Here is a 24,543-nt window from a genome sequence, read left to right as displayed (position 1 = left end):
AAAGAATCTTTTGGACTTATGAACATCATTTTCAGTTTTATGACAGTATGGTGAATTTTGCAGAAAAAAGGCTTCCATCAGCAAAGTCTGTTGAGAAAATTAATGATGCTTTATTAAGCAGCACTTATCAATGACAATGTATTAAAATTATTACCATCAACAGAAATCCTTAGAAGTTTTTCAGTGAAACTTAATGAACACCTTTGAGACTTTGATTTTTTTCACAGATACTTTTGCAGATTAGGAGACTGAGAAAATGTCAAATCACTCAGTATAAAGATTTTTAATATTGCACTGTCTTGAGATAGCATACTTTACTGCATTTCTTTTGGATCACATTTAATTTCTATTACTTAAATCAATGGGATCATTTAATCCACTTTATTAAAACACTGAAATGCTTCAAAGTTTTAGTATGGTTTTGTCCAACAATCTATACCAAAATTAAAAGGAATATTTGTTCAGCCTTGCAGTACACTGCAAAAGTGCAAGGCTAGGGCTCCATTACATCAAATCAGGGAATGAAAGACCAGCAATAATTTTGTATCATTATGAACACATCAGATTGACAGTCTCTTCAGCACCTGAAGGGTACAATCACTAAAAGCACAAAAGATTGTATTTAACTGCATTACTCAGTGAATTTTTATGAACTCAAGAGGAGAATGGACTTGTGCCTGGGTGAAGTAAGAGGAGCACATTTGCTGAACTGTGTTTTTACAGTGGATTGTTTGACTAACTGTGGAGGGCCAGAAAATGTCAATGTATGAATCAACTGTAAAAATATTTTAACAAAAAAGGACCAATTCCTGACATCTTGTGTAGCTATCAACTTAAATCTCAGTGCATACTTCTGCTGTACTAGCAGTATTTAATACCAGGAGAAGCAAATCCTGCTGCAAATGCTGAAAGTGCATAGTGTTATCTTGCCATGATGCACTGAATGCAGAGTGCCAGCTCCCATCTAAAGGATGCTCCAGTTCTGCTAAGATAGAGACCTAATTTTCTCTTGTTTTTTAGTTATATCTATTTTAGAAAATTTAGTAGAGACTATCTCAGTTCTTAGAGCTTTGTAAGATCTCTCATCTATTCCCTGATCCAACTTTTCTGGAGCATGAGTTGCTGGTTAGGCTCCTCTAGATGAAAAGATGTGAATTTTTTCATCTTATGGAAAAATTTTCCATAATTTTTCCATAATTCTTTTCCATCATTTCCGTATCTCATCAGCTTCAGGCACATGTGTAACTTTATTAACTTAAGGCAAATTATCTACACACACCTATTTTGTTTCTGCTTTGTCACATGTAAGTCCTGAATGCATAATGGGAGGTTTGGGTTTATTTTTTAACAGGAGTACCTCCATAGAAATAAATTCTTCAATAATAGGTTCAGTAGTGAAGCAATGACTTTTGTAGGCTATTAATGATGAGATTTGTTTGATGGATGCAGGAAATGCAATTATTATTTGAAAATATGTTGAAACTAATTTCAGGTCCTGCCACTACATATGACTGTAATAATTATGAAATCACCTGAGCTTTAAGATGTCCATTATTGTATCTAAAAAACTTTAAACAATTCAAGTTCTTGAAAGTTTGTAAGTTTTCCCATAAAAATTCCATAAACTAATACAAAGTCAGTATTGATTTATACATCAGTAACTGTACAGTGCTACTCAGTTTCAGGTGGGGAAACCAGTGTTTTCTTAAATGAAAAACTGAGTGAGTTCACAGAAGCAGAAGATACACTACAAAAAGAATACAGAATATACTTACACATAAAAATCAAGGAGTTTTGAATGCATATTAAAAAAAAAAAAGAAAAATAACCTAAATATATGTCTTCCTATGACTTGCAGGAATTGAAAGTTCTGTTTTCAAAAGTATTTAAGGGCAATCTGGCAATACATTGATGATTTAAAAAAAAAGTAAGCCATAAGCTAAAATTGTGTTATTTTCCTGGAGTGCTACTGTAGTTTCAAGATATCATTAAATCAGCACAAAGCAACACTTATCATTTCCTGCACATTTTTCACAGTGAGCTGCATTCTGACTATGAGTAATCTGTTAATCTGTTCTCTGCCTCACAATCCGTCAAAGTGACAGATTCATTCCATCCCTAATACATAATATCTTCATTTACTGTATGCCTTACTGGAAATTATTTTTTTTTTTCCTAGCAGTAAAATTGAGAAAATCACAAGCATATTTAGAAAATGCCTTTTTCCTTCCTGCAAGCCACTTCAGCAAGTCCTTTTTTGCCAAACACTGCACTTCAAATGGAGGCAGGGACCTCCTTAAAAACGAAATAATTTAATTGTCCATGAGATCATAAAAAGTACAAGTGCAACTGTGCAGGGAACACTTGAATCTGCTCTTAAAATCTTAAATCTCTAAATGAACAATCTTGGGGGTGCTAGATTTGATTCTAGGATAACAGAGGAGATGTGAATTCTACTTACTAAACAAGATACTTAGATAAAGTTAGGTGCTACTACAGGTATCTACACTATAATCATGCTGACTGGTATTGGCAGAAAATCTGACCTGTTAATGTTTTCCAGTTTGTCTTTCATTATCAAAGTTGAAATGGTAACTTTGTGCAGGTTATTAAAACATACACAATCATCTACATCTAAAAATATAAATGACCTGAATTTGGAGGTTTAACAGCTTAGTAATTAATATATTTTGCTATTTGGTGTATGTTTTGTAGTTAAATACATGAAATTGCTATCATAGCTTCCGTTAAATGGAAGGAACATTTAATTTTACCTAAAGACTGAACCTTTAGATCATCACTATGTTAGCTTGCTGGCTAGATTACAGTCTGGATATTCACTAGCAGTATAAATGGCACTAGTAGAGAAAACCAGTGTTTTAACACCTGATAGAAGTAAAGTACTAGCTCTTTCTTCCTTGCTACTTGTGATTCATTTATCAGAAGATCAGCTGTATAAACTGGAAGTAATGAATTTGCAAAGGTGTGTCAAAATTCCTTTGTGTTAATCTAACCTAAGCAAGTAAATTCTAGTAACTACATTAGCTACTCATTGATCAGTGAATGAAATGGATTTGCACATTTAATGAAGTGTCCCTTAGGTAGGATTTGCTTATTTTTTTGCATACTTTTAACAATTAAGTAAAAAATTTTAAAAGAAGTTGTATTTTACTCTTCTACCAGTTCAGGAAGCACCTGAATCTAGTGACTAAGAAGTCTTGCAATCAAACTAATTCCTTTTTCCATAACCAGGCACCAACAGCATCTGACTGTTCTGTGCAGTTGCCAAGGCCTTCAGAGTTTTCAGAAGATGGGCTAAAACCTGAGGTGCTGACTTGTGGCTGGACCAAAGCCTCCTGTCATCCATAAACACTGGAGATGCCCTGGGAAAAGCCACAGGGGCAAAGGGCCACAGCAACAGCTCAGCTGAGTATGGAGGGGCTGTAACAGTCTGGGAACAGGGATCTTGTCCTTTCCACCTCCCATGTCTGAGAGGTAAAATCTTTTACTGCCTATTCTCCATCTTTACATATAAACATGGCCTTTGTTTGAATGGCCCAAGAATATCCAGAAAAATGTGCAACCAATAAAATTATTCTTGGTAAGTCCTGAAGCTAAAAAATAAAATAAAAAAGAAGAAAAAGAAGAAGAAGAATAAAAAATAGACTACCTTACATTGACATGGATGTAACAGCATGTTTGAAAGTATTTGCCATGTTTTATATTTAAATCCTTAGTGCATATGCTGTCACATTTCCATGTTCTTAGATTCCCATACAAGGGAAAGCCATTTCTGGATTATTTTAACAAGCTTTAACATGTTAGCTACTTGGTTCTCCATACCCTTTATGCAGCTAAGCTTTTTAGCATCATGATTAAAAAAATGTAACCTGTTTAATTAGATGGTTCCTGTGCCATTTGCTTCTTTTGTCATGTTCTTTTTCATGCACATTATTGCCTGACAAATGCAGCAGAACTTTGCTAATTCAGATTAACGACTGGGAGATCTACTGCAAATTACTCTATTTTGTGGGTAAGTAACTGAACAAGTAAAATAAAAACCAAAGTACATTTTGTGATACATTGTTCTTGTTCACTTATTTTGACAACTGTTGTGTAATTTTATGCTACTTCATAATGTAATATTGTCTGTTTTGCAGAAGTAATGGTGTTGTATGATCTTATAATGAATCATAAGAATAAATATGCTTCTTGGTTTGAAAAAATCAGTCTTAAATGTCCTTCTTAACTAAGTTATTCTGCTATTCAAACCTTTGCATGGAAATACAAAGGCCTCTTGTGCCTGCATTTCACACCCGGCACGAGGGAGAGGTTCTGGTGCAGTGCAAATAAATGTTATAGCTGCAATCCCTCTTTTACTGCACCATTTCATGGGTGAGTTTAATTTTACAGAATCTCTCAACGGTACAATAACACATGCACCAGCTATTGGAATGTTTAGTTTTCATCTGGGATGGATGAGAGTACTTGAATGGTAGTCTCAAAGCTCAAGACACTTTCAATATTTGAAAGTTTACAGCTGATGTGCTTTTTATGCTGGAATCACTGATATTATGCAAATTATGCAAATGTCAGGTACCATGATAATGGCAATGCATATGGTAACCACAGGTTCTGAAAAAAGACTTCTCTAGAAGAAAATTCCAGAGAAAGAGAAAGAAATCACTTATTCTCTAAAACCAACAGAGTGTTCAGAATGCACAGAAAGAGGTGTTCATTATATTTGCATATAATTTATATTTATAACTAACATACCTGCATTTTATCAATCATCAAGGTTGAATATAATTAAAAGATACTTTTAGTTAAAGGTACATGTTTATGTATCTCATGATTCATTACCTGAAGTGCTGTGCAGGCATATCATTACAAAAATAAGAAAATTGCATTGTTGGATAAAGTAGCAACTGAGGATTTGGGATCTTTTTTTTCCTTAAGTTAAAACCACCAACTTTAAAAAAAAATAATTAATTGTCCTCCTCAAACACACCACTCTCCATATCAGTGAAACATTTTGTGGCGACAAATCTCAAATCTATAACATTTACCATAAAAGGGATGAAAATGTTATTTACTTTTCTTTGGGTCAATTGAATTGTTTAGTTTTTTGGGTTTTTTTGATTGTAGAGGGAAGAATAATGATGACATCCCAATCAATCTAACTTAATAAATGTAGGTTACAATGACAAGACAACCTGCTTTAGTTAGCTCATACCAAGCCCACATGAAGGGAGGTCAATGGCTCTTAATCATCTGTCAGAGGCTGCAGAACTTATCAGCTAATTTTAGATAGAAGAAACTGAAAAAGAAACATCTGGATAAAACCTAATTGAAAATTTAGCCGTGCACATTTGGCACAAAATTGTTTAAGCAAAATCTACTTCTTATGAAAGGATACTCAATTAAATGTTGAAATATTTGTGCTCTACTTCAGTGCAGTTTCTTGGAAGAACTGTTTCAACAGGAGGAACAAATTTTATTTGTAGTTTGGGAAGAGTTGAGTAGGATGCCAAGACAGGATCTAGTGAGGCAATGTTTATAAAGACAGGGTTTTTCTAATAAGTTGAAACCTTTTTCTAATGCAGAAAAATCATCTTTTGTCAGAAATAAATTTTCTGGAGAGCATCTCTAGAAGTGTATAAAAGCTTTCTAAGAAATTACGTTCAAGTGATCTTTTTCAGAGAATAGCTCTGGATACCACAATTCAGTATGGCTGAAATTCTAGAACACTTATGATCTTCCAGGATTTCCTTTAGTGAAATTTCCAAACCTTCTATGACATACAGATAGTTTGGAGGAGAAAATCTTACTAAGGAGATGCTGGTTCTATAGCAAAATGTAGTCCTTGCATTGGAGAAGCAGCAGCACAGACAGTAACAGCTCCCTGTGTGCAGAGAAGAAAGCAATTCCTGAGCTCTGCCAGCAGCTCATCAGTTGTGGGAATTGCAGGGCCAGGGCAGGAACACCCACATCACCTCACTCTCCTGGCCCTGCAGCCTCAGCTGTCTCCTTTCATTAACTGGTTCTCTGCCTTGCAGAGCAGCCCCAGCTGGGCTGATTTCTCTGGCAGGAGCAATATTCTTGGCAGAGTTATGACCTTTACCCAGTGGAACCAATGGACAATGAGTCGAGCTGAGTCTCTTTATTGACTGAATTTCCATTACCTTCACAGGCTTTCTTTCCTGCCTTGTCCTTTTATCTTATTATGGACAGAACCTACATTTACTGGACAATAGCTTCCACATTGTTCTCTTTTCATTTCCCAGAAGATATCACTACTACACTTTCAAAAATTACTCTCAAGACCTGTTCTTTACCCCTCTTTACAAAAAACTATTTGTTCATTCAGTAAATGCACGTAACTGTCTTCATACCATAGCATTTACACCCACACACCTAAAGGGGCTGTGTTTCAAATATTCCATGTGTTCCCTCCAAAGCTATAGTAGGCTTACAAAGTTTTAGACATTTTCTAGTCGCTTATACAGGATTTGTTAAAATTGCCTTTAGAAACAGTTTAGGAACTAAGTTACAGAATTACCATTAATTTTATTTCCTCCTTATTTAGGTACCACATCCTCTGTGAAAAACATTACAATTTTCCATTATGAACGAAAGGTAACGATGTGAATAATGGTATTCAAGTCACATCCTCTCCAGTTTTTATATCATGATGCAAACTGACCTCATAATTTTGTCATCTTCTGTATTTACAGCCCAATAATGCTTTTCTGGCAGTTCACAAGGGTTACTGAATTTATGAGGCACTTGCAAGTCAGGTATTTTATGAATACCACCTGCATTTCTCGAAAATGATTTCTAGGGAAATTTAAGTCTACTGTGTGTACTGGATTAAAATAGCATAAGAACTAAGTCATAAATTATACTATTTTGTTTTAAATTTTATTATATGGAAATACAAGTTTTCATTGTTGATCATATTAACTTGATATGATGAAACAGTTTCTTTTTACAGATAATGGTGTTTATTTGTTTTTCCAGTATATAAAATGTACCAAGTACCAAATTGCTTTAGCACATGCATAAAAATAACTTAATAAAACCTGACTTAACCAACATATGGGCAAAAAGAAGACAAACAACGTAGCTTGCACTAAAATATAGGCAATTATAATGTCATCAGAGCTATAAAGTGAATTTTGGAATAAAGAGTCCAAAGTTCTGTCTCAAGGTACCTCCTGTTGTACTCTGTGGACTGTAGTCAGTTATCTTTGTCCACTTCATCCATTCACCATCCAACGTAAAAGGAGATGGTTCCTTGGACAACCATCATCCAAGGCAGAGAGGTCTTCTAGACAAGCAGAAGTACCTTGATTTACATATGAAAGGGAACAGGAATCCAGGACTATTCCTTTAACTCCAGTAATATATTGGAAATATATGGCTGTGTCTTGCAATAACTGATGCAACTAGGTGAACTTGGATAGTGAGACAAGTGGCTGTAAACATCTGTGTGAGGAGAAACACATTATCCTGTACAACTGACTGACAGCGAGCTCTCAGAAAACATTTCAGACTTCTGGTAAAATATAAAGAAGTTGTAACTGAAATGTCCTCTCCTCCTATCCCTGCCCCCCAACACACATACATCATCCAGTTAAAACCTGGACAAGAAAATCCACATTAATGACACCAAGTGAAAGTGAAATAGGACTGCTTTTAAAAATTAGTACCCCTCTTGTTCAGGCAGTTAAAAAATTGACAAAGTGATGTTAGAGTTTCACAGGTACAAAGCAGGTCTGAAACTGGACAATTAATCTTGATTGTCTCAACAGTCTCAATGTGATTAATTTTCCTTAGCTACATTCTCCCCTTGTCATCTCACCTTACAATGAATTCGCAGGGATTTTGTTCCTGATTCCAAACAAAACAGATCAAGCTAAAAATCTGACACACAAAATATGCTGTAGACAGGATCCTTTTGCTCTATCCCAGAGTGTTGTAACCCCCTCTCCTAACTGGGCTATCTATTGAAAAAAACCCTTACTTAATAAGTAGCATTAAAATCTTTTGGAACCAATTGATTCCCTGACACCTACAGTCACATACAGAATTCTAGCTCCAAGCCTTCAAAGCAGAGAGGGAGAAAGAAATAGATGAGAGTGTATGTATGTGAGATGAGGACGATTTGCTGAATCACACATCAAAGCAGATGCAGGAGCAAGGCCTGTGTCAGATACTTTAAATACACAGTGGTACATCCAAAACATGCAGAATTCAGTTCTGTGTTCCCAGACAGCTCAGACATACTGTAGACAATGACTAAAACGAGCAATAAAGCCCTCTGAGAGGAGGTTGCAATTGAAAAGAGATTGAAGATTAAATCAAAGGGTGTCACATTTAATATTCAGAACACTCTAACTGAATCCTTACTGCCTGGGCTATAAATGGAATCTTACCGTGGGCTGGAATGAGAAAGTGGGCTCATTTCTTTCTGATAGTGATGCTCCTGACTGACGGGCTGTGGAAAACAAAAAGAATGGATTGTTTAGAAGAATGTCAGAGATCTGGTATGAGCGCATACATTTGCAGCTTCTGATATTAGAATTTTACAGTCTTTTTTCTTATCTGTGAAATTAAAAATGGATATTCTGGTCTTAACTGTACAAAAATACAACTTTAAAGATGATTTTTGTCTGGGTGGAAATACATCTGAATTAAGGAGGTGATCACACAGTTATTTCTCTGCTGCCTGTGAGAGTGTTGGGACAGTCAGGAGACTTCAGAGATGGAGGGTGGTAAAGTCTGGTATGACCGAGGAGTCTGGATTGAACACATGTACAAAGCATGAGGAAGAAAATCTTGTTAGGATCTGTGCAGAATGAATGATTTTTAAGAGTAGAAAACACCAAGGGAGAGGTGAGAAGGCTGGCAGACCAGGTTATAAGCAGTAACAGTAATTTTACCAGTCCCAAATGAGGATTACTGAAGCACATATGATTCTCCATGGCACTGCAGCTTTGAAGCCTAGATTAAGCTGTTCATGAATAGCTAACAGTGGACTGTATGAATATTCACACAAGACATGATAATTTCCCAGTCAAATCTTACCTGCCCATTATAAGTACATGCCCCAAAAGTTTCACACTATATTTGGTTTATGGCATTAAAAAGAGTTATTTGCAAGCAAAATCAATATTCATAAACTGATGTAAAAATTCAAGAATTCTAAAATCCACAAATACATTTTTTCCCAGAATATATGTGGTTCTACCAGAAGAGACTCCCCCTGCCATTATCACACACCTCAAAGGCAGTTCTAAAGAAATCATTGAAGGAAATGCAAAAGAAGTGAAAATGTAAGCATACATTGACAAAACTGGTTCAGTTTAGTTCATTAAATGCTAAAATAATAAAAAGTGTTATTAGATGATTTTTTAAAACAAAAATTAATAGAAAAATGAGTATGGCCTCCTGGTTTCAGAGAAGGGATTTTGTAAAATATATGTTCAGGATGAATGACATCCTAATTACTACCAAATATGACTCACTGCCTGGTGGTGGCTAGTGCAATTCCCAGATGATAGCTAGTGGAAGATGAAGACAAGACAGAGAGTGAATTAGTCAGTCTATGAACCAGAATATCTGTCTAAATAATTTTTAGTCTCATTTCATAGTAAAGAATACTCTTCCTCAGTTTTGCAATTTGACTTGATGTGAACAGATCCCTCCAGGGGTTGTCAAACTGAGCTCACAGTTGGCATAATTCTGGGTTTAAATAACACTCTTCTGATCTGTCAGACTTCAGTTCTGCCAGACTATTTCTGTGTTAAGTGGCTTTCTTTCCTGAAGACTCACAAAGGAGGCCAAAAGACCTTCCAGAAATTAGGTATGAACCTGGAAGTATGTAAAATATTTTTCAGATCAAGACTTATGTGACTGAATTTATATTTAGGAAATTGCTTGTGGAACAAGTAATCTTTCTTCTCTGTGAGTATTCCTAACTTGAAAGATAAGTTTTAGTGGTGGGCATAATTTGAATTCTGCTAATGCAACATTATATCACTATTATATCACTACAAGCTTCCAGGATATATCAGTGAGCAATCAGGAGAATCATCCTTCTCCTTTGAATTTCTGATGAGGAACAGGGACCATATGTAGTAAGATATCCTGAATTCTCCTATAGATCTTTCTCCAAAATGTTTGTGCTGTGTCTGAATTGGTGTCTGAAGTGTGGAAACAACTATCCAAGAAGCTGAATGGGCCAATTCTCTGACAGGGCAAGAAAGTCTTACAAGATCTCTAGAATAAAGCAAGGCATTTAAACAGAAATGCTTTGTAAGCTTTGCAAATTTTCTTGGATAATGTATGTATGTGTGAGTATAAACTTCGCAGTACATTCTGCAATGTACAGAACTGTGTCTTTCATAGTGTTGCAAATCTAGCATGGATTTTCATAGATCTTAAGATTTAAGAAAACATTCAGGTAAGACATGGTCAAATAAAATATTTAAAAATATTTAGCTCAACATACACATATTATTGAATTGAAACTGTGCCCCACACACATTTTACAAGGGTTTACAATTCTCCTTCAAAGTAAACCCATTTTAAAGTAGAAGTTTTTCATATTTATAACTGAGGTTATACTAGCTAATGTATAATACTCAAAGTGATTTTATTCCTTTTTGGCTGTCATAGTTTACAGCAGCAGCTAAACCACTTACATTTCAGCATTTTCTCCTGACAGCATGTATTCAGTTCTTGGTAGACTATCATAGAATATAAATCCACTATTTCAGTATCACTGTTTTTGTAGTTGTTAAGGACATCTGTTCTAACTGTAGCTCAATAATATGATTGATCTATGTGCCTTTACATTCACAAGAGTTTCTCAGATTCATTAAAGTCAGTAACATGGCACTTTTCAATGATTCTAGAAATCAGGCTAAAAATAGTTAAGTGATGAAAAAATTAAACTCACTTAGAATGTGGATTATATATAGAATATTACTTTGATACATAAATTCACTATCTAACATGATTATACCCTGCCCTGCCTTGCAAAACATCAAAGGTATTCCAAAATTAAAGATACACAAAAAGCTGCCTTCTGGTGGTGCTGTTGTCATAGATTCCACCTAAAGTACACAAATGTATCAAATGAAGAAAAATTTGTAAGAAAATACTCCTTATTTATCTTTGAAAAACATAAGAGAAAGCAATTGATACTACTGATTTAAAGAATCAGAAAGATAAAACCTGGAAACACATGTAAGCATGAAAGTTTAATCATGACAAGAATTTCAAGCTGTACTTAATTTCTCAAATTCCAATATGAGGATTATTTCTATTTCTTTTCTATATACTGCACTGCTAAAATCATTTACCTATGCAACTGGAAGATGGCTATAGATCTATATCTATATGTATCTCTCTATAAAGTTTTCTGCAGTTTGTACATCAGATTTTGGAAGGATTGAGCATTTGAAAATTCTCTAAACTCAAACGATAGTGGTACTAAAGATCAGAGACATAAAAACAAATCTGCTTTTATTCCACACATATATTTTTTACATAAGAAATCTATATAAGGAATAAATATATATCTAAGAAACACTTGTTTATAAAAACTGGAAGCTGAGAAAATGATGAGTTTACTAGTACTGGGGGATGAAGGGATTGAGAGCAGCTCTGTGGAGAAGGATTTGGGAGTATTGAGGGATGAAGAGCTAGACATGACCTGTCAGACCAGAATGTCAATTGTGTCCTGGGCTGCATCCAAAGGAAGCATTGGCAGCAGGTCCAGGGAGGGAATTCTGCCCCTGTGAGACCCCACCTGGGGTACTGTGTGCAGCTCTGGGGCCCTCAGCACAGGAAAGACATGGACCTGCTGGAGTGAGCTCAGAGCAGGGCTGCAAAAATTATCAGAGGACTGGAAGATGTCTCCTGTGGAGAGAGGCTGAGAGAGTTGGGGTTTGGAGAAAGGAAGGCTCTGGGAAGATCTTACTGCAGCCATTCAGACCCTAAAGGAGGCTTTACAAGAAAGATGGGGACAGAGTTTTTAGTAGGGTCTGTTGTGGTAGGACAAAGGGTAACAGCTTTAAACTAAAAGAGTGTAGATTTAGACCAGATTATAGGAAGAATTTTTTTACAATGCGGGTGATGAGGCATTGGAACAGATTTCCCAGAGAAGCTGTGACTGCCCATCCCTACAAATGCTCAAGGCCTGGTTGGATGGGACCTGAGCAACTGGGTTTAGTGGAAGGTGTCCTTGCCCCGTGGTAGGAGGGATGGATTCTATAATGCTTTCATTTATTTTAGGCTTTACAGAACCCATTATTTTAGGTTTTACAGAACGAGAATGCATGACTAAAGACTTTCATTTCAGCTAACCATTTGAATACTGGCACAGCATTGCTACTCCCAAGCCTTCTGCAATGTTGCAAGCATATCAAAATGGACTGATATTTAACATCAGCATACCAACAAGTCCCCCAGCTACTCTTTTAAAAGCTTCTGTGTTAAAAGAATGTGGGGTGGTTAAATAATCACCTCCATTAACAAATGTTTTTAAAGATTTCTTAGATACCAAAGGTCTACAAAGTGAATTATCACCCTCACATCGATACTCTGCATTTTTCCAAATCTTGGAACAGAATTACATCAAGTAGTGTTAAACACACAAGCCCATAACTCAAAAAACTTCCATTGTATCCATGAATAGCTGGTGCTCTGGCTGATAGCAAGGAAAATATGAAGTGAAGCAGGAGAGTCTGGGGACTGACTGACTCTGCACTGGTACAGTGCTGCTCTCCATCAAGGCTGAGGTAAATGGGTATGGAAGCCCTTGAAAGCTGAATTTCTTTGTTTTTGTGAGGGAAAAAGTGGTAGTCTTTATCTGAGAAAGATTAGGTTTCTTTCCTAAGTTATCCCTCCTTGGAAATGAGGTTCTTGCTATTGTATCTTGAACTCTCAGTGTCCACCTTGCAAAATGCAGAGGAGAGACCTGACAAGGCTGAATGTGTAAGGCACACCAAACTCTTCAGTCAGCTGAGTGAAATGTGAATAACTCTCTCAAAGACAAAATCTTGGTTTTTATGCTTGAATTATGTAGAGAAAGATAGCCATAAAGGGCTGTTATGAAAAACTATAAGTACAATAAATTGCAATTTGTATTACTAACCTATTATATATAAACACTATTTTAGATTGAAGCTACAGAAGTTGATCAAGGCAGTAAGATCAAAGAATAGTCTTTGCAATCACATTGTGCTTCACTGAATACTGCAGCAATACATTTTACTTGAAAAGTTCGTTTTGTTTTAGTCATGTAATTTATATTAAGCAAACCTGACGTGTCTAAATATTCTTATCAATTTCCTTATAATTAAACTACTAAAAAAATAAAGAGACTGCTATTCTCTATATTTAATTGAGTTCCATTTGTCTGGTCTTGCAGATTTGTACCATGTTTGAGCCTATTTAATGAGTACAGAGAAAACACATTGGAAATATTAAATTAACAAAATGCCTAATGGAGATGTATATCAAATAGTTAATACCAACTAATGTTTCTCTGATGTCCTGCAAAATATTCCTCTGTAAATCAAGTTCTTATTTGTTCAATTACCCACTTATCAACGCATTTCTTCTCATTTGAAACCTTCATTTAACAGAGTACTCCAAAGTTCCAGCACTGCGTTGATCATTCCCTGTGGAAAGTTCCTGCTTCAGGCCTCTATTTGGACCCTACAGAACCTTGAAGGTAATTTGAACCTAACATTTTAGAGCATTTACTCTGCAATAGTTTATATTGGGGCAACACAACTGTGTTCAGTTTCCAACATTGGATTTGCCTCAGAGCTCTGCTGTGTGCTTTACTTAAGCCACATTCATTGTTTATTATTGCCTCAACTGTAATAAAATAACAGCTATATTGCTGATATATATATGGAGTATGAGGTTATCTAGTTTTACAGCAGCTCCTGCTAGTACCTTTATATAGCTCCTGAAATGTTCTTCTGTGATTTCATACATTCAATACTTTTTGGTGGAATGCAACAAATACTCTGCTTCTTATAGCAGTACTGTCACATAGTGCAGCTGTGTGTGATTCTGTACCACTTTGTACCAGGACAAATAATGATCCAAGGTGTAAAATACATAATGATCACATACTAAGTGCTCAGAACTACTGTAGCTTTTTGCTGCTTTCTCCTGCTTCAGTTCTTTAAACATTTAGCTTTTCAGTAATGAGACTTTATCGTTGTAAGAAGCAATTATTTTCCATTACTCACACTGTAATGCAGCTGCTGACTGGTATATCTGGGTTTCATTCATTTTGGAACTATTTTTAAGTACTATATCACACACCTGCAGGTTGTCAGCCACTATTGTGATGAACTGTACAGCCTACATGATTATTCAGGATTCTAGGAAGGAGTATATATAATAGATTTGCTCTTTTTCCATGGTGGTACTGGAGAACATGCTGGAAGTGCGTGTGTCTTGGTTAAATGTTTTCCTTGATAAGTCCTAAGAGCCTTTGGTAATGATACCTTAGATTTTAACTCTACTCAAAGAAAATTAGTATTTGAGACCCCTGAGAAAATACTTTTAGGGTTTAGACTTACTGGTGGGAAACAAGAGTTCCAGGCTGCTGTATCATCATCACTGCTTATACTTAGGCTGACATTGCAGCAATTGATCTGTGTGGCGCTCAGCCCATGGGAAATCCCAGCATCCCATAATTCTTCATTTTGTTGTCTCTTCATGCTGGCCAGCGTCTGTAGTTCAGATGAACTCAGTCTATTTGACTGGTACTTTTTCCTGTCATACTTCTGAGAAATAAAATGGAAAAGTCAACAATACAGACAGGATCACCAAACAGAATAGATGAATGAAACCCAGAGAGACCTTGGAGAATCTCTCAGAGAATCTTCAAAGAGCTTCAATACTGAAAGAGAAACAAAATGTTTACTAGAAAAAAATTAGTTAACAGATTTCTGTTCATCTATGAAGATCAAGCATATTTATAAACAATTACAGGAAGGAAGAACACCACAAGCACTCTAATGTTTGATCCAGGGTGTTTGGTGAAGTTGCTGTTCCACTGCAATTAAAAAAAGAAGACAAAACCAGGCCTTTAGAAGTTAAAAAATCCATCAGCTGTTAAATGCAAATCTTGAATTAAAGCCAATCCCAGTTGATACAGTTGATACTGTGATACAGTTATCACAGTATCATCAACACCATCAATGTAACATTTAGTTACTGGTCAAGCACAGCATAAAATTTCTCTGGAAAGCCATGTCAACACTAAATTTCAAAGGTTATTCTGGCAGTTTGGTAGTGTATGAATTTTCAAGTAAACTTCAACGTCTTTTCACTTTTCTTCAAATCCACTGGTGGAATTGTTAGTATAACCCTAATTGTTATACCTAACTTGATCCACAGGCCAAAAGCTGCAACCACATAGTAACCATTTTGTAGCTGATACTTAAGCCTGGCTCAAAACCTTAAGATAAGATAGTTTAAAGTCACCCAACCTGCTGTTGGCACTATTTTTGTTTAAAGACCACCTCCTTTAAGAAAAGCCTTCCCCTTTTAAAGGGTCCACACAGATTTCTCTTTCACAAAGGAACAAGTCTAATACTTGAGACATTCAGTTTTGGTTCTAAATGTAAGTACAAAGCATTTCTGCTTGAAAAGTAAATCCAGGCCGTGACCAGGACTTGAATGGATTTAGATCACTGGAATATTGGCCTGTGGGCTGTGAGACCCTACATAACACCATCCCAAAGAGGGACAGAGCTTTCATTCTAGGGAAGAGAATGGAGCTTTTAGACCAGGAACGTATCACATTCATGGCAGAAGGGAGGATCTCAGTCTCTTTTGCTGTGAGAAGGCACTGGAAAACTGAACACCAGTACAACTTTTCTTGCTATGAAATGTGGTGTGTAATGTTTTAGTGTGTCTTCGAGGGGTACAGAAGTCACCTTACATCAGAATTCATAGTGAAATTATGACTCCTTTGCTTTCTTCCTGTGTATATAAGATATAAAGAACAAGAAGATGACAAAAGATACAAAGCATAAGATGACAGAAGCAGTTTGTACATTTACCATTCCTTTTTTACAAACCTCACTAATGAGGCCCAAGCTCCTGAATATTGTGATGACTACTAACATTTTTAATCCTAAAATAATTTGAGATGTTTTCTCTAGACCCTTTCTGAATGCCTTTTACTAGCTCAGTGACTATTAGTCATTTGTTCACCTCACCCAAAGCTCTTTGTTGTGCTGGGGGAGCCTGCTTTGCTCTAATGTATCAATATTCTACCAGACCTGCAGCTGCTGTAACTTTTATTGATCTTATTGAACATGCTGATTTCCTGTTAATTTTTCTATTTATAAGCCTTCTGCAGTTATTTGATTATTATAAGAGAAGCTTTGGCTTATCTTTCTTCCTTCATATAATTGGTATGCAGTAATTAAACTGACAGAATGAACTGGTGCTCTGCAGAATAAAAGCACTAACTATTGAAAGAATTTTTTTTTTCTCATTCTCTTTTTAATAAAAGCACAAAAAATTGCCAGGACTTGCTTGTCTTTTCCTTTACATCTATAAAGAAAGATGCATAGATTTGTGGAATTATTACAGCATAATTCTAAACATCTGCTGTTCCCCTCCCCAGCTTATTTCAAATTGTCATTCTGTTTTCTTTTCCTCTAATGGTCTCACTCTGAAAATACCACACTCAGGAAGGAGAAGAGATGCTATGACCATTTTCTGTGTTAAACATCGCCTAAAATAAACTAATGAAGGAGAAATAGTTTGGAATATTTATTCTTCAATTTCAGATGACTACTACCAAAAAGCCTCTTCAAAAATTTTATATTGTCTTTGTTGGTTTTCAAAGAGAGAATTTGAGAACTGAATTTGAAATTAAGTTAACTTTGTAATTTAGGAGAATCTTTTGATGTAAGAAGTAATTTTGCAATATTTGTAAATTTGTCTAAAATTAATATTTCATTTAGTAATTAAAAGCTTATCTTGTCCATTTGAATATCCTTCCCTTACAATAAAATATTTTTATTAAGCACTTAAAAATTTCACTAGATTGATAAAACCTGTTGTTTAAAGGATTTTTTTTCATATATAATGACATTTGCATTCTTCTAGGTTCAAATGATTTATTCAGAATTGTTTGAATGTAGTTATATGTGTGGAAAACTTTAATTACCAGCTATCTACATGCTTGCAATATTTCCCAGAGGGCTATACTTCTTTCTTAATTAAAAATATTTGAACTTAATAATAGAGAACTCTATTAAAACATGAATAAAACATTGCAAGAAACCAGGTCCTTAAAGCATATTAAGCAGCAGGCAAATCAATTGCAGAAGACTTGGTTAAGCACTTTTTTTCCTTTACTGGTCCCTTGTATGAGCACAAAAAGAAATGTCAAAGAATTCCAAGGAAGGGGACCTGTAAAATTTCAAGACTTGATCAAGTGTAAGACCTAGATCTACCAGATACTTTAATCTTATGTTCTGTAGCAATAAAACAAAATATGTAGCAAATGAGTTTCTATACATTAATAATAGGATTTGTTCTTGAAAAGAAATACTTACCAGCAACAAATCATATGTGCAACACATTTACAGCTACAACTGCAGTATGGTAATAACCTTATTGTCTAAATTAGTAATCAAGTATTGCAATCCACCCAGAGAGTCTACATTTAGCTGTGCTCTGCAGGACAAAGTTGATGACTGCATTAAACACAGATAATATCTTTAAGGAAAGTAACACATGTATAATTTCATTTATTATGGACAAATAGGTTACAGTTATGATAAGTAATAAACATAATTGAACTGTAATTGGAACAATTCTCTAAAACCTGAAAGTGCCAGGAAACAAGGAATACATTTAATTGCAATGATGTAAGTAGCTACTGGAAAAAAAGAAGGATTAAATTGCTATAAACTATATTAGGAGGGTAAGGGAATGAAAAATATAAACAAATTTTATCAATCACATTCGCTGCATATTACCATCTCTAAGAAAAAGATTATTGGTATCAACTGGGGCTTTTCCTGTCACTGAAAATTACAGAAACATTATCTTCTTTCCAAATAGAAATGAACCCATGCATTGCTTTCTTCCACATTTTCTACATCACTAGTGGCAATTCTAATGTCTTTTCCAGATCATAAATGCATAGAACATATGCTGCTATTGAAAGGATTTTCTTTTCAATTTTTTTTTGCTTTCATAGTCTTTAAAATCACCATCCACTGATACTTCTCATGATAAAGTCTCAGCACTGTTTCTGATTTTCACTTGCACTGCAGTGTTTCATTCCCCTTGCTTCCTCCTAATCTACTTCTTTCCCAAAGGAAACCAGTCTCCACAACCTTCATGGAAAAGGATGTTCTGTTTTCATCAGGAAAAGTGCAGGGCCTTCACCAATCCAATAAACTACTTGCAGGATACAGGAAGAGATTTCCAGAATCCCCAGTCTGAAAGACAACCTCCCAACACTGAGACACATAAACCCCAGCCCTGCACCACTACTAAAAGAGACTCATTTCACAAAAATGAATCTGTGGCAGGGCAGGATGAGCATTTCCCCATCAAGGGCACACAGAAAAGCTAAACACACTTTCCTGGACACTATTTTTAATCTGGTGCCCAATTCAGATTGCTCCTCCCAGCTCCCAGCCTGGATTTCCAGACCCCAGTTCCCTGCAGGGCTGTCCATCCCCAGCAGCCTCAGCAGCCCCGGGCAGGCAGAGCCTTTCAGTGGGGTGGCCCTGCCCCAGTAACAGCAGCCACGTCCCATGGAAGTCATCACTGCTGCTTCCCTCTTCAGAGACTGTCAAATCAGGTAACTAAAATTGCTGTATCAACAGATCACAGAAATGCTGCAGACCAGAATTCCCCCAGCAGAATCACAGCACACTCCCTTTCCTACAGCAGATGAGACAAACCACAAGGACACAGAAATTATAATGTCCATTTCCTTATGTAAATGAGGTACAGGTCATATTCCAAGACATCAAGTAAAAACATTTTTTCAAACAATGCAAAACTACTTCACAGAGCCCCCCAAAAGAGAAGAGTCTATTCTTTTGGTCCCCAGAGGCTGCAATACCTGGAGACCAACAATATTATAAGAAATTCAAGATATATCCAAGGTATTAGACAACAAACTCCATGATTGCTCACAATAATAATCATGAGTTCAATTCAACATCCCTGGGTAAAAGAATCCACAAAAATTCACAAAACAGCAATCCTGGGACAAAGTACCATAAAACTCCTAGACCTGTAAAAGAGACTCCTGCAAGGGAATATGATACACAGCCATGAAGGAGCAAGTGGCACAGGTAAGAATATTAATTAAAAAAATGATTGCTTTTTTATAACAAAGAGAAGAATAAAAAAAGCACCAGGAATGAGACAATGCATTAAAAAATTAAGATACATATTTTTTCCCACAAATAGCAGTTAAATTTTGAAATTCACTGTCAAAAGGCAAAGGCCATATAGATGCAAAAAGCAAACACACAAATCTCTGGGAAAAAAACCTCTACCACCAGTTATTAACCACAGACACCACCTTCCCTGAAGAAATGGCTAAGCTAAGGACTGCTGGAAGGAAGCCTTTGGGGCCCTGCTGCTGAGGTACCCCCAGGTGCTTTCCCTGTCCTTGCCCTGTTATTCTCTCCAGCCATCTAGGGCTGACTGCTGGACAGAAGCTGCCTGGCTGCTGGCTCTCAGGCACATAATTTATCATTGCTCGGGGCTCACACAAAGAGACCATGAAGCACCCAAATTAACAGTCCTTCTGTGGTCATTCGTTAACACAGCAATTTAAAATCTGCCAATTTTGCTCTGTAACCTTTCAGCCCCAAACTATTTGCTAACTAATTTATTTCCAAAATGTGAGCTGCTCAGTGACATATCTTTTTATCTACAAACCTTTGTGATTTCTCTTGTATTTGGAGTATGATTTTGTGTTCCACAAACCCCTACAAAATCAACTTTCAACAGACTGAGCACAGTAAATGCAGTTATGATGAAGCCAGAATATATCAGAATGAAAGAGGTACTATTAATCACTTCATGCAAATGGGTATATCTAATATAGCTTCTCTATACAATCTAGTAATTCAATTTCAAAGTAAAAATCACTTACACAAGTCTGTGCTGTCAGACATGAATTTCCATTTGAAACTTTCTTGAGAGATGTTTTACTGACAGATCTTTCGAATTCATCTGAAACTCCTTCATATCTTTCAGTTCCTTCAGATACATTTCTAATTACTCTAAAGGATTTGGATTTACTTTGAACTGGAGAAAGGGAAAGGATAGGCTTTAAACTTCTCTGAAAGCTAATAGATTCTGTTTTTCTCATGGTGGAACTCTGTGGTTTTGATAAGATGGCCTCTTCCAAGTTATATTTGCTGTGTTCCTTATTCTTCCAGTACTCATTTCCCTGTGACATCTTGTTTAATGGGATCTCTTTAAAAACTGCTGAATCAGATGTTCCTTGTCTACTGTGGCTGTTCTCAATGTTCTCAGCACTCTGGATGAGTTCACTGTTGTCATCCTAAATTTAGGAAACAAAGCAAGAGTGGTTGGCTCCCTCTCATCATTACACAGTTCAGTTTTACATAACCTTAACACTTCAAAATCTCTCTTTAATCTCTGCCTCCTGTTTCTAAATTTACAAGGATTCTGAAAAACAGCTGCTTTTACTGGCAAATACACTGACTATACCAGAAAAATATTCTTACATCTGAAGCTGATTACACTTTTCAAAATGTCAGGTCAGATTTTGAATGCTGAAAATGTCCAAGACCTGTGTCTTACCTGACATTCATAATTTCAATAGAATTTATTACAGCCGTAAACCAAAATGAAGCAGTGTGTCCATGACAGTGTCTTTCCATTGAATTATTAATATTCCATATTTTTACATTGCATCTTCAACTTAAATGTAGAAGCCCTAACTCCTGCTGAGATCACTTTGCTCTGCTCTGGTTATCATATGGTACTGGATATCATATTCATTACCATTTGAATACAATTTAAGAGTTTTAGAGGTTGGTTTATTAACCTTATATCTATGCTTCTAAAAAAGTCTCTGCAAAATACCCCATGAATCAAGTGTATGATGTTCTCTCATACCCCATCTCAACAGCAATCAGCAGGACTGAACAGATGAAAAGAGAAATAATGCAGGAGTGCCTCCAGTGTTTGCCTCAGTGTTCTTATTCTCAAGAAAGAAAGGATGAGAGCAGCCTCATCCTCATCTTGTGATGCTGCTCCTCTGCCCTATGTTCCCACAGAGGATGTCAGGCAGTATCACCTGCAGTGCCTCTCACAGCTGAGGTGCAATCCTGCTGCACGTGAAAGTGATCCAAGATTGTTACTGACTTCAGTGAGTCCAGGATTACACAGCATGAAATGTACGTTCAAGAAGATAATCCCTCAGTTTTATTAATGGTATACACTTTGGAAATTTATAGTTTGATTCCCTCAGTTATGTTGTTAAACAGTTAAATTCAGCCCATCTTGCTATTATGCAACTCAGTTACATTTCATTTCTCTGCTTTGAGCTAGCTGCAGGTTCAAATGCTAAGGAAGAGATTTTATAGTTAAAAGTGAAATATACGAGAATGTTCATAAAAGTAGGAACTTTAGTATTTACTGTAGTGACATAATGAAATTATTGCATACATTGACAATTCAGCAAATTTCTATATATTGTAAAATGAGACTAGACAGATATACTAAAAATTGTTTGTTTTATTTCTTTAATTTCATTACTGGAAGATTTCTGCATTGCAAAAGAATTAAAGTTGGTGATGCTCAGACAGGATGTGCAGCAGAAATACCAATAATCAAGTGACATTCAAAAGCTGGAATTTTGTAATTCACTTTCAACAATGTGAATGAGAAAAACCAGTCTCCATTTGCAGTTTTAAAAACGCAATGAAGTCTTATTTACTGAAGTCCTGAGCAACCATAAAGGACTTGGATCTCACTCAATTCTATGATGCAGGCTTTTGGTTTTTTTTTTTTTTTTTTTAGTAATGATGCACAGTTCTGGCATCTCTCTGTTAGCATAGGGGCTGACAGAGTTGGGTTTCTTTTGTCAACTTGTTACACAGGTTACCTGCACTGAGTCCTGTATCTGGTCAGACACAGCAACCTGACAGAGACAAATCTACCCGTTGGTATATGGGGAAAAGATGATTTATCCTCTCTGTCTGGCTTGAAGACAGAATCTCATCCGAGGACTTTGAGGATGAGGACTGCTTTATCAAGAGTTACATGCACAAAGTGGCCTACCTCCTCACTGCTGTCAGCTCCTTCAAAGCTATCTTCACTTTTGGTTGGCTCATGTTCTGCGTTACTGTTGAGCTCCAGTTCCAGTGGGAAAATGCAACTTTCTGGTGATATATTGGGAGACTTTCCGAAAGGAGCTGATCGAGGTTTTGATGAAAATGTGAAAACCTCTTGCTTACTCCTTTGATGATCAGCTGTTTCCCTGTTCGGATGTTCAACAGAGGCATTCTGGGCTGAGGGTAAATTACAGCAGGCTGAACTTCCAGTAGCTTCAAAGTCTTCCTTCCTATCCAACTGAATGCTCTCAGTGAACCTCTCTGGAAACACCCATGTATCTGAAACACACAATTTCAATGCTAAAATATGTAAATTGTGAGCTACTCTACTAATTCTCATTTTCTCAGAAAGTTGTACAGCAAAGTAAGTTTTTCTAATACAGAAATATTTTGCCTATCAAAGAAGGATAAGAGTGATGAGGATGCAATGAAAAAGATCGGGTTGCTTTCAAAGTGCAAAGGTAATAAAAAAACAGAGCTCAAAAAGTGCACAGACTTTGGCACAGGACATGCAAATCTGCCATTTGCAAACCTGAAACGGTTTAGCCATCAAGATTTGAAACCCACAACTGAATTTTATTCTAAGAAAGCATGTTTTTATTTAATATGGCCATTGATCTTTTTATATGGGCATTTTTTGCATCTGACATTTAAAAAATAATCACACATTGGTGGAAGTTCATAATACTACAATCTGCTCCTTCTTTACTGCTGAAATTCCACACTTTTACATTCAGAACTTATGGTTTAAATCTCAATTTCAAACTACTGTTCTGATAAAAAAGTGTGACATGAAAAATGCATAAAGATATCTGTTTCACCAGGTTTCCCGGAATACAGCCACAACTAATCTGACAATTTTAAAACAAACAATAAACTACAGAAATGGATTTAAAGATTGAGTGCACCAGATACACATGAAAAGACCATTTTTATGTTCTTATTGTTCACTTATATTTTACTGTTTGGAATGATGGTATAGAAAAAAATGTCAATTTGATTGATTACAACCAATCTCAAATAGCATCTAAGAAAAGGAGAATTGCTCAAGTATGCAATACTCCCTTATCTTCATTAAAGGTAGTGTGGTGTGGATTATTCACTAGATATTGAAACTTTCCAGCTCCATAAAACAAAGTTACCATCAACCATATTAAAAAACCCAATGAAAAAATACTAAAAATGTAATAATAAAGTACCACTGCAATAATAAAATGCTTGCCACCACAGAAGACAGTAAGTTTAGTAGGGTATTTTGTGCTTTACTGTGATATTTTACTTTTTGTTTTGTTAGAATTACCGCTTCAGGCACATTCAGCAGCTTGGGAGGAGTGAGAGGGTGGGAGGAAGTCTAAATCACCATAAATTATGGCAAAAGAAAGAAGATTGAGATGCCAGGAGAAACAGCTGCCCTCTTACTGGGTTGCTGTGATTTTTCCAGTTTACTGAAGACAGAGAGTAAGGCTACCAAACTCCAGTTAACATCCAGGAACCAGTGGAAGGCTGGGATTTCATGTATCTTGTATGACCATGGCTTGCATCTTCTTGTTCCAGAAGACCATTTTTCAATCTCTTCATGAAGACCATCTTTAGTAAGAACCCCCAAGGCTTTTGAAGTAAACTCTTATTCTATTAGAAAATTGTTCTGGTTTAAAAAAATGTAGTAGATTCTGCTTTTAATTATTATAAGCCTTGGAAGCTGAACATGCAAGTGATTTCATTTATTTTACAAATATTTTGGACTCGTTCTTCCAAGAGCATCAAGAAATGAGTGAGACTACTCAAAACTTTCAGGAAACACCCTTCAATGAGTAAACCAAATGACTTTTAGTTCTGTATCTATAACTACAGATTCTTCAAAGGAGGGTGTTGGGGCAGAATTCTCCAGTCTACTATCATTCAAGATTGTGTCACACTCCTCTGATAATGTATTTTTATAGGCAATTGGAATTACATGTGAAGGGTGGTACAAAAATAAAACTACTGAAATCATAAGAGAAAACACTGTCATAAAAATTTCACAGATTTTATACTTTTGATATACTTTATATCTATATAAGCTACCTTATTTAAGCTCCTATATCCCCTATAAAAATGAAATGAGAAGAGGGATGTTTTTATGAGCTTT

At 36.0% G+C, this 24,543-nt stretch overlaps 1 protein-coding gene across 1 annotated transcript in view; it reads right to left on the bottom strand.

Moving 5' to 3' along the window:
• Positions 1-24,002, bottom strand: part of LOC119706152 (protein CFAP20DC-like) — a 31,641-nt gene extending 7,639 nt beyond the window's left edge. Inside the window, exons 1-4 of the mRNA XM_038149402.1 lie at positions 23,945-24,002; positions 22,363-22,694; positions 14,622-14,828; positions 8,442-8,503 (exon numbers count right to left, since the gene is read on the bottom strand). Of these exons, the coding sequence (XP_038005330.1) occupies positions 8,442-8,503; positions 14,622-14,828; positions 22,363-22,694; positions 23,945-24,002 (659 nt within the window). The remainder of the gene's footprint in view (positions 1-8,441; positions 8,504-14,621; positions 14,829-22,362; positions 22,695-23,944) is intronic.
• Positions 24,003-24,543: the final 541 nt, after the last annotated feature.

Source organism: Motacilla alba, chromosome 12 (assembly GCF_015832195.1).
Source record: "Motacilla alba alba isolate MOTALB_02 chromosome 12, Motacilla_alba_V1.0_pri, whole genome shotgun sequence".
In the NCBI taxonomy this organism is placed as follows: Eukaryota; Metazoa; Chordata; class Aves; order Passeriformes; family Motacillidae; genus Motacilla; species Motacilla alba.
The sequence above is the reverse complement of the archived record's forward strand: the minus strand, read 5'-3'. Positions and strand labels throughout refer to the sequence as shown.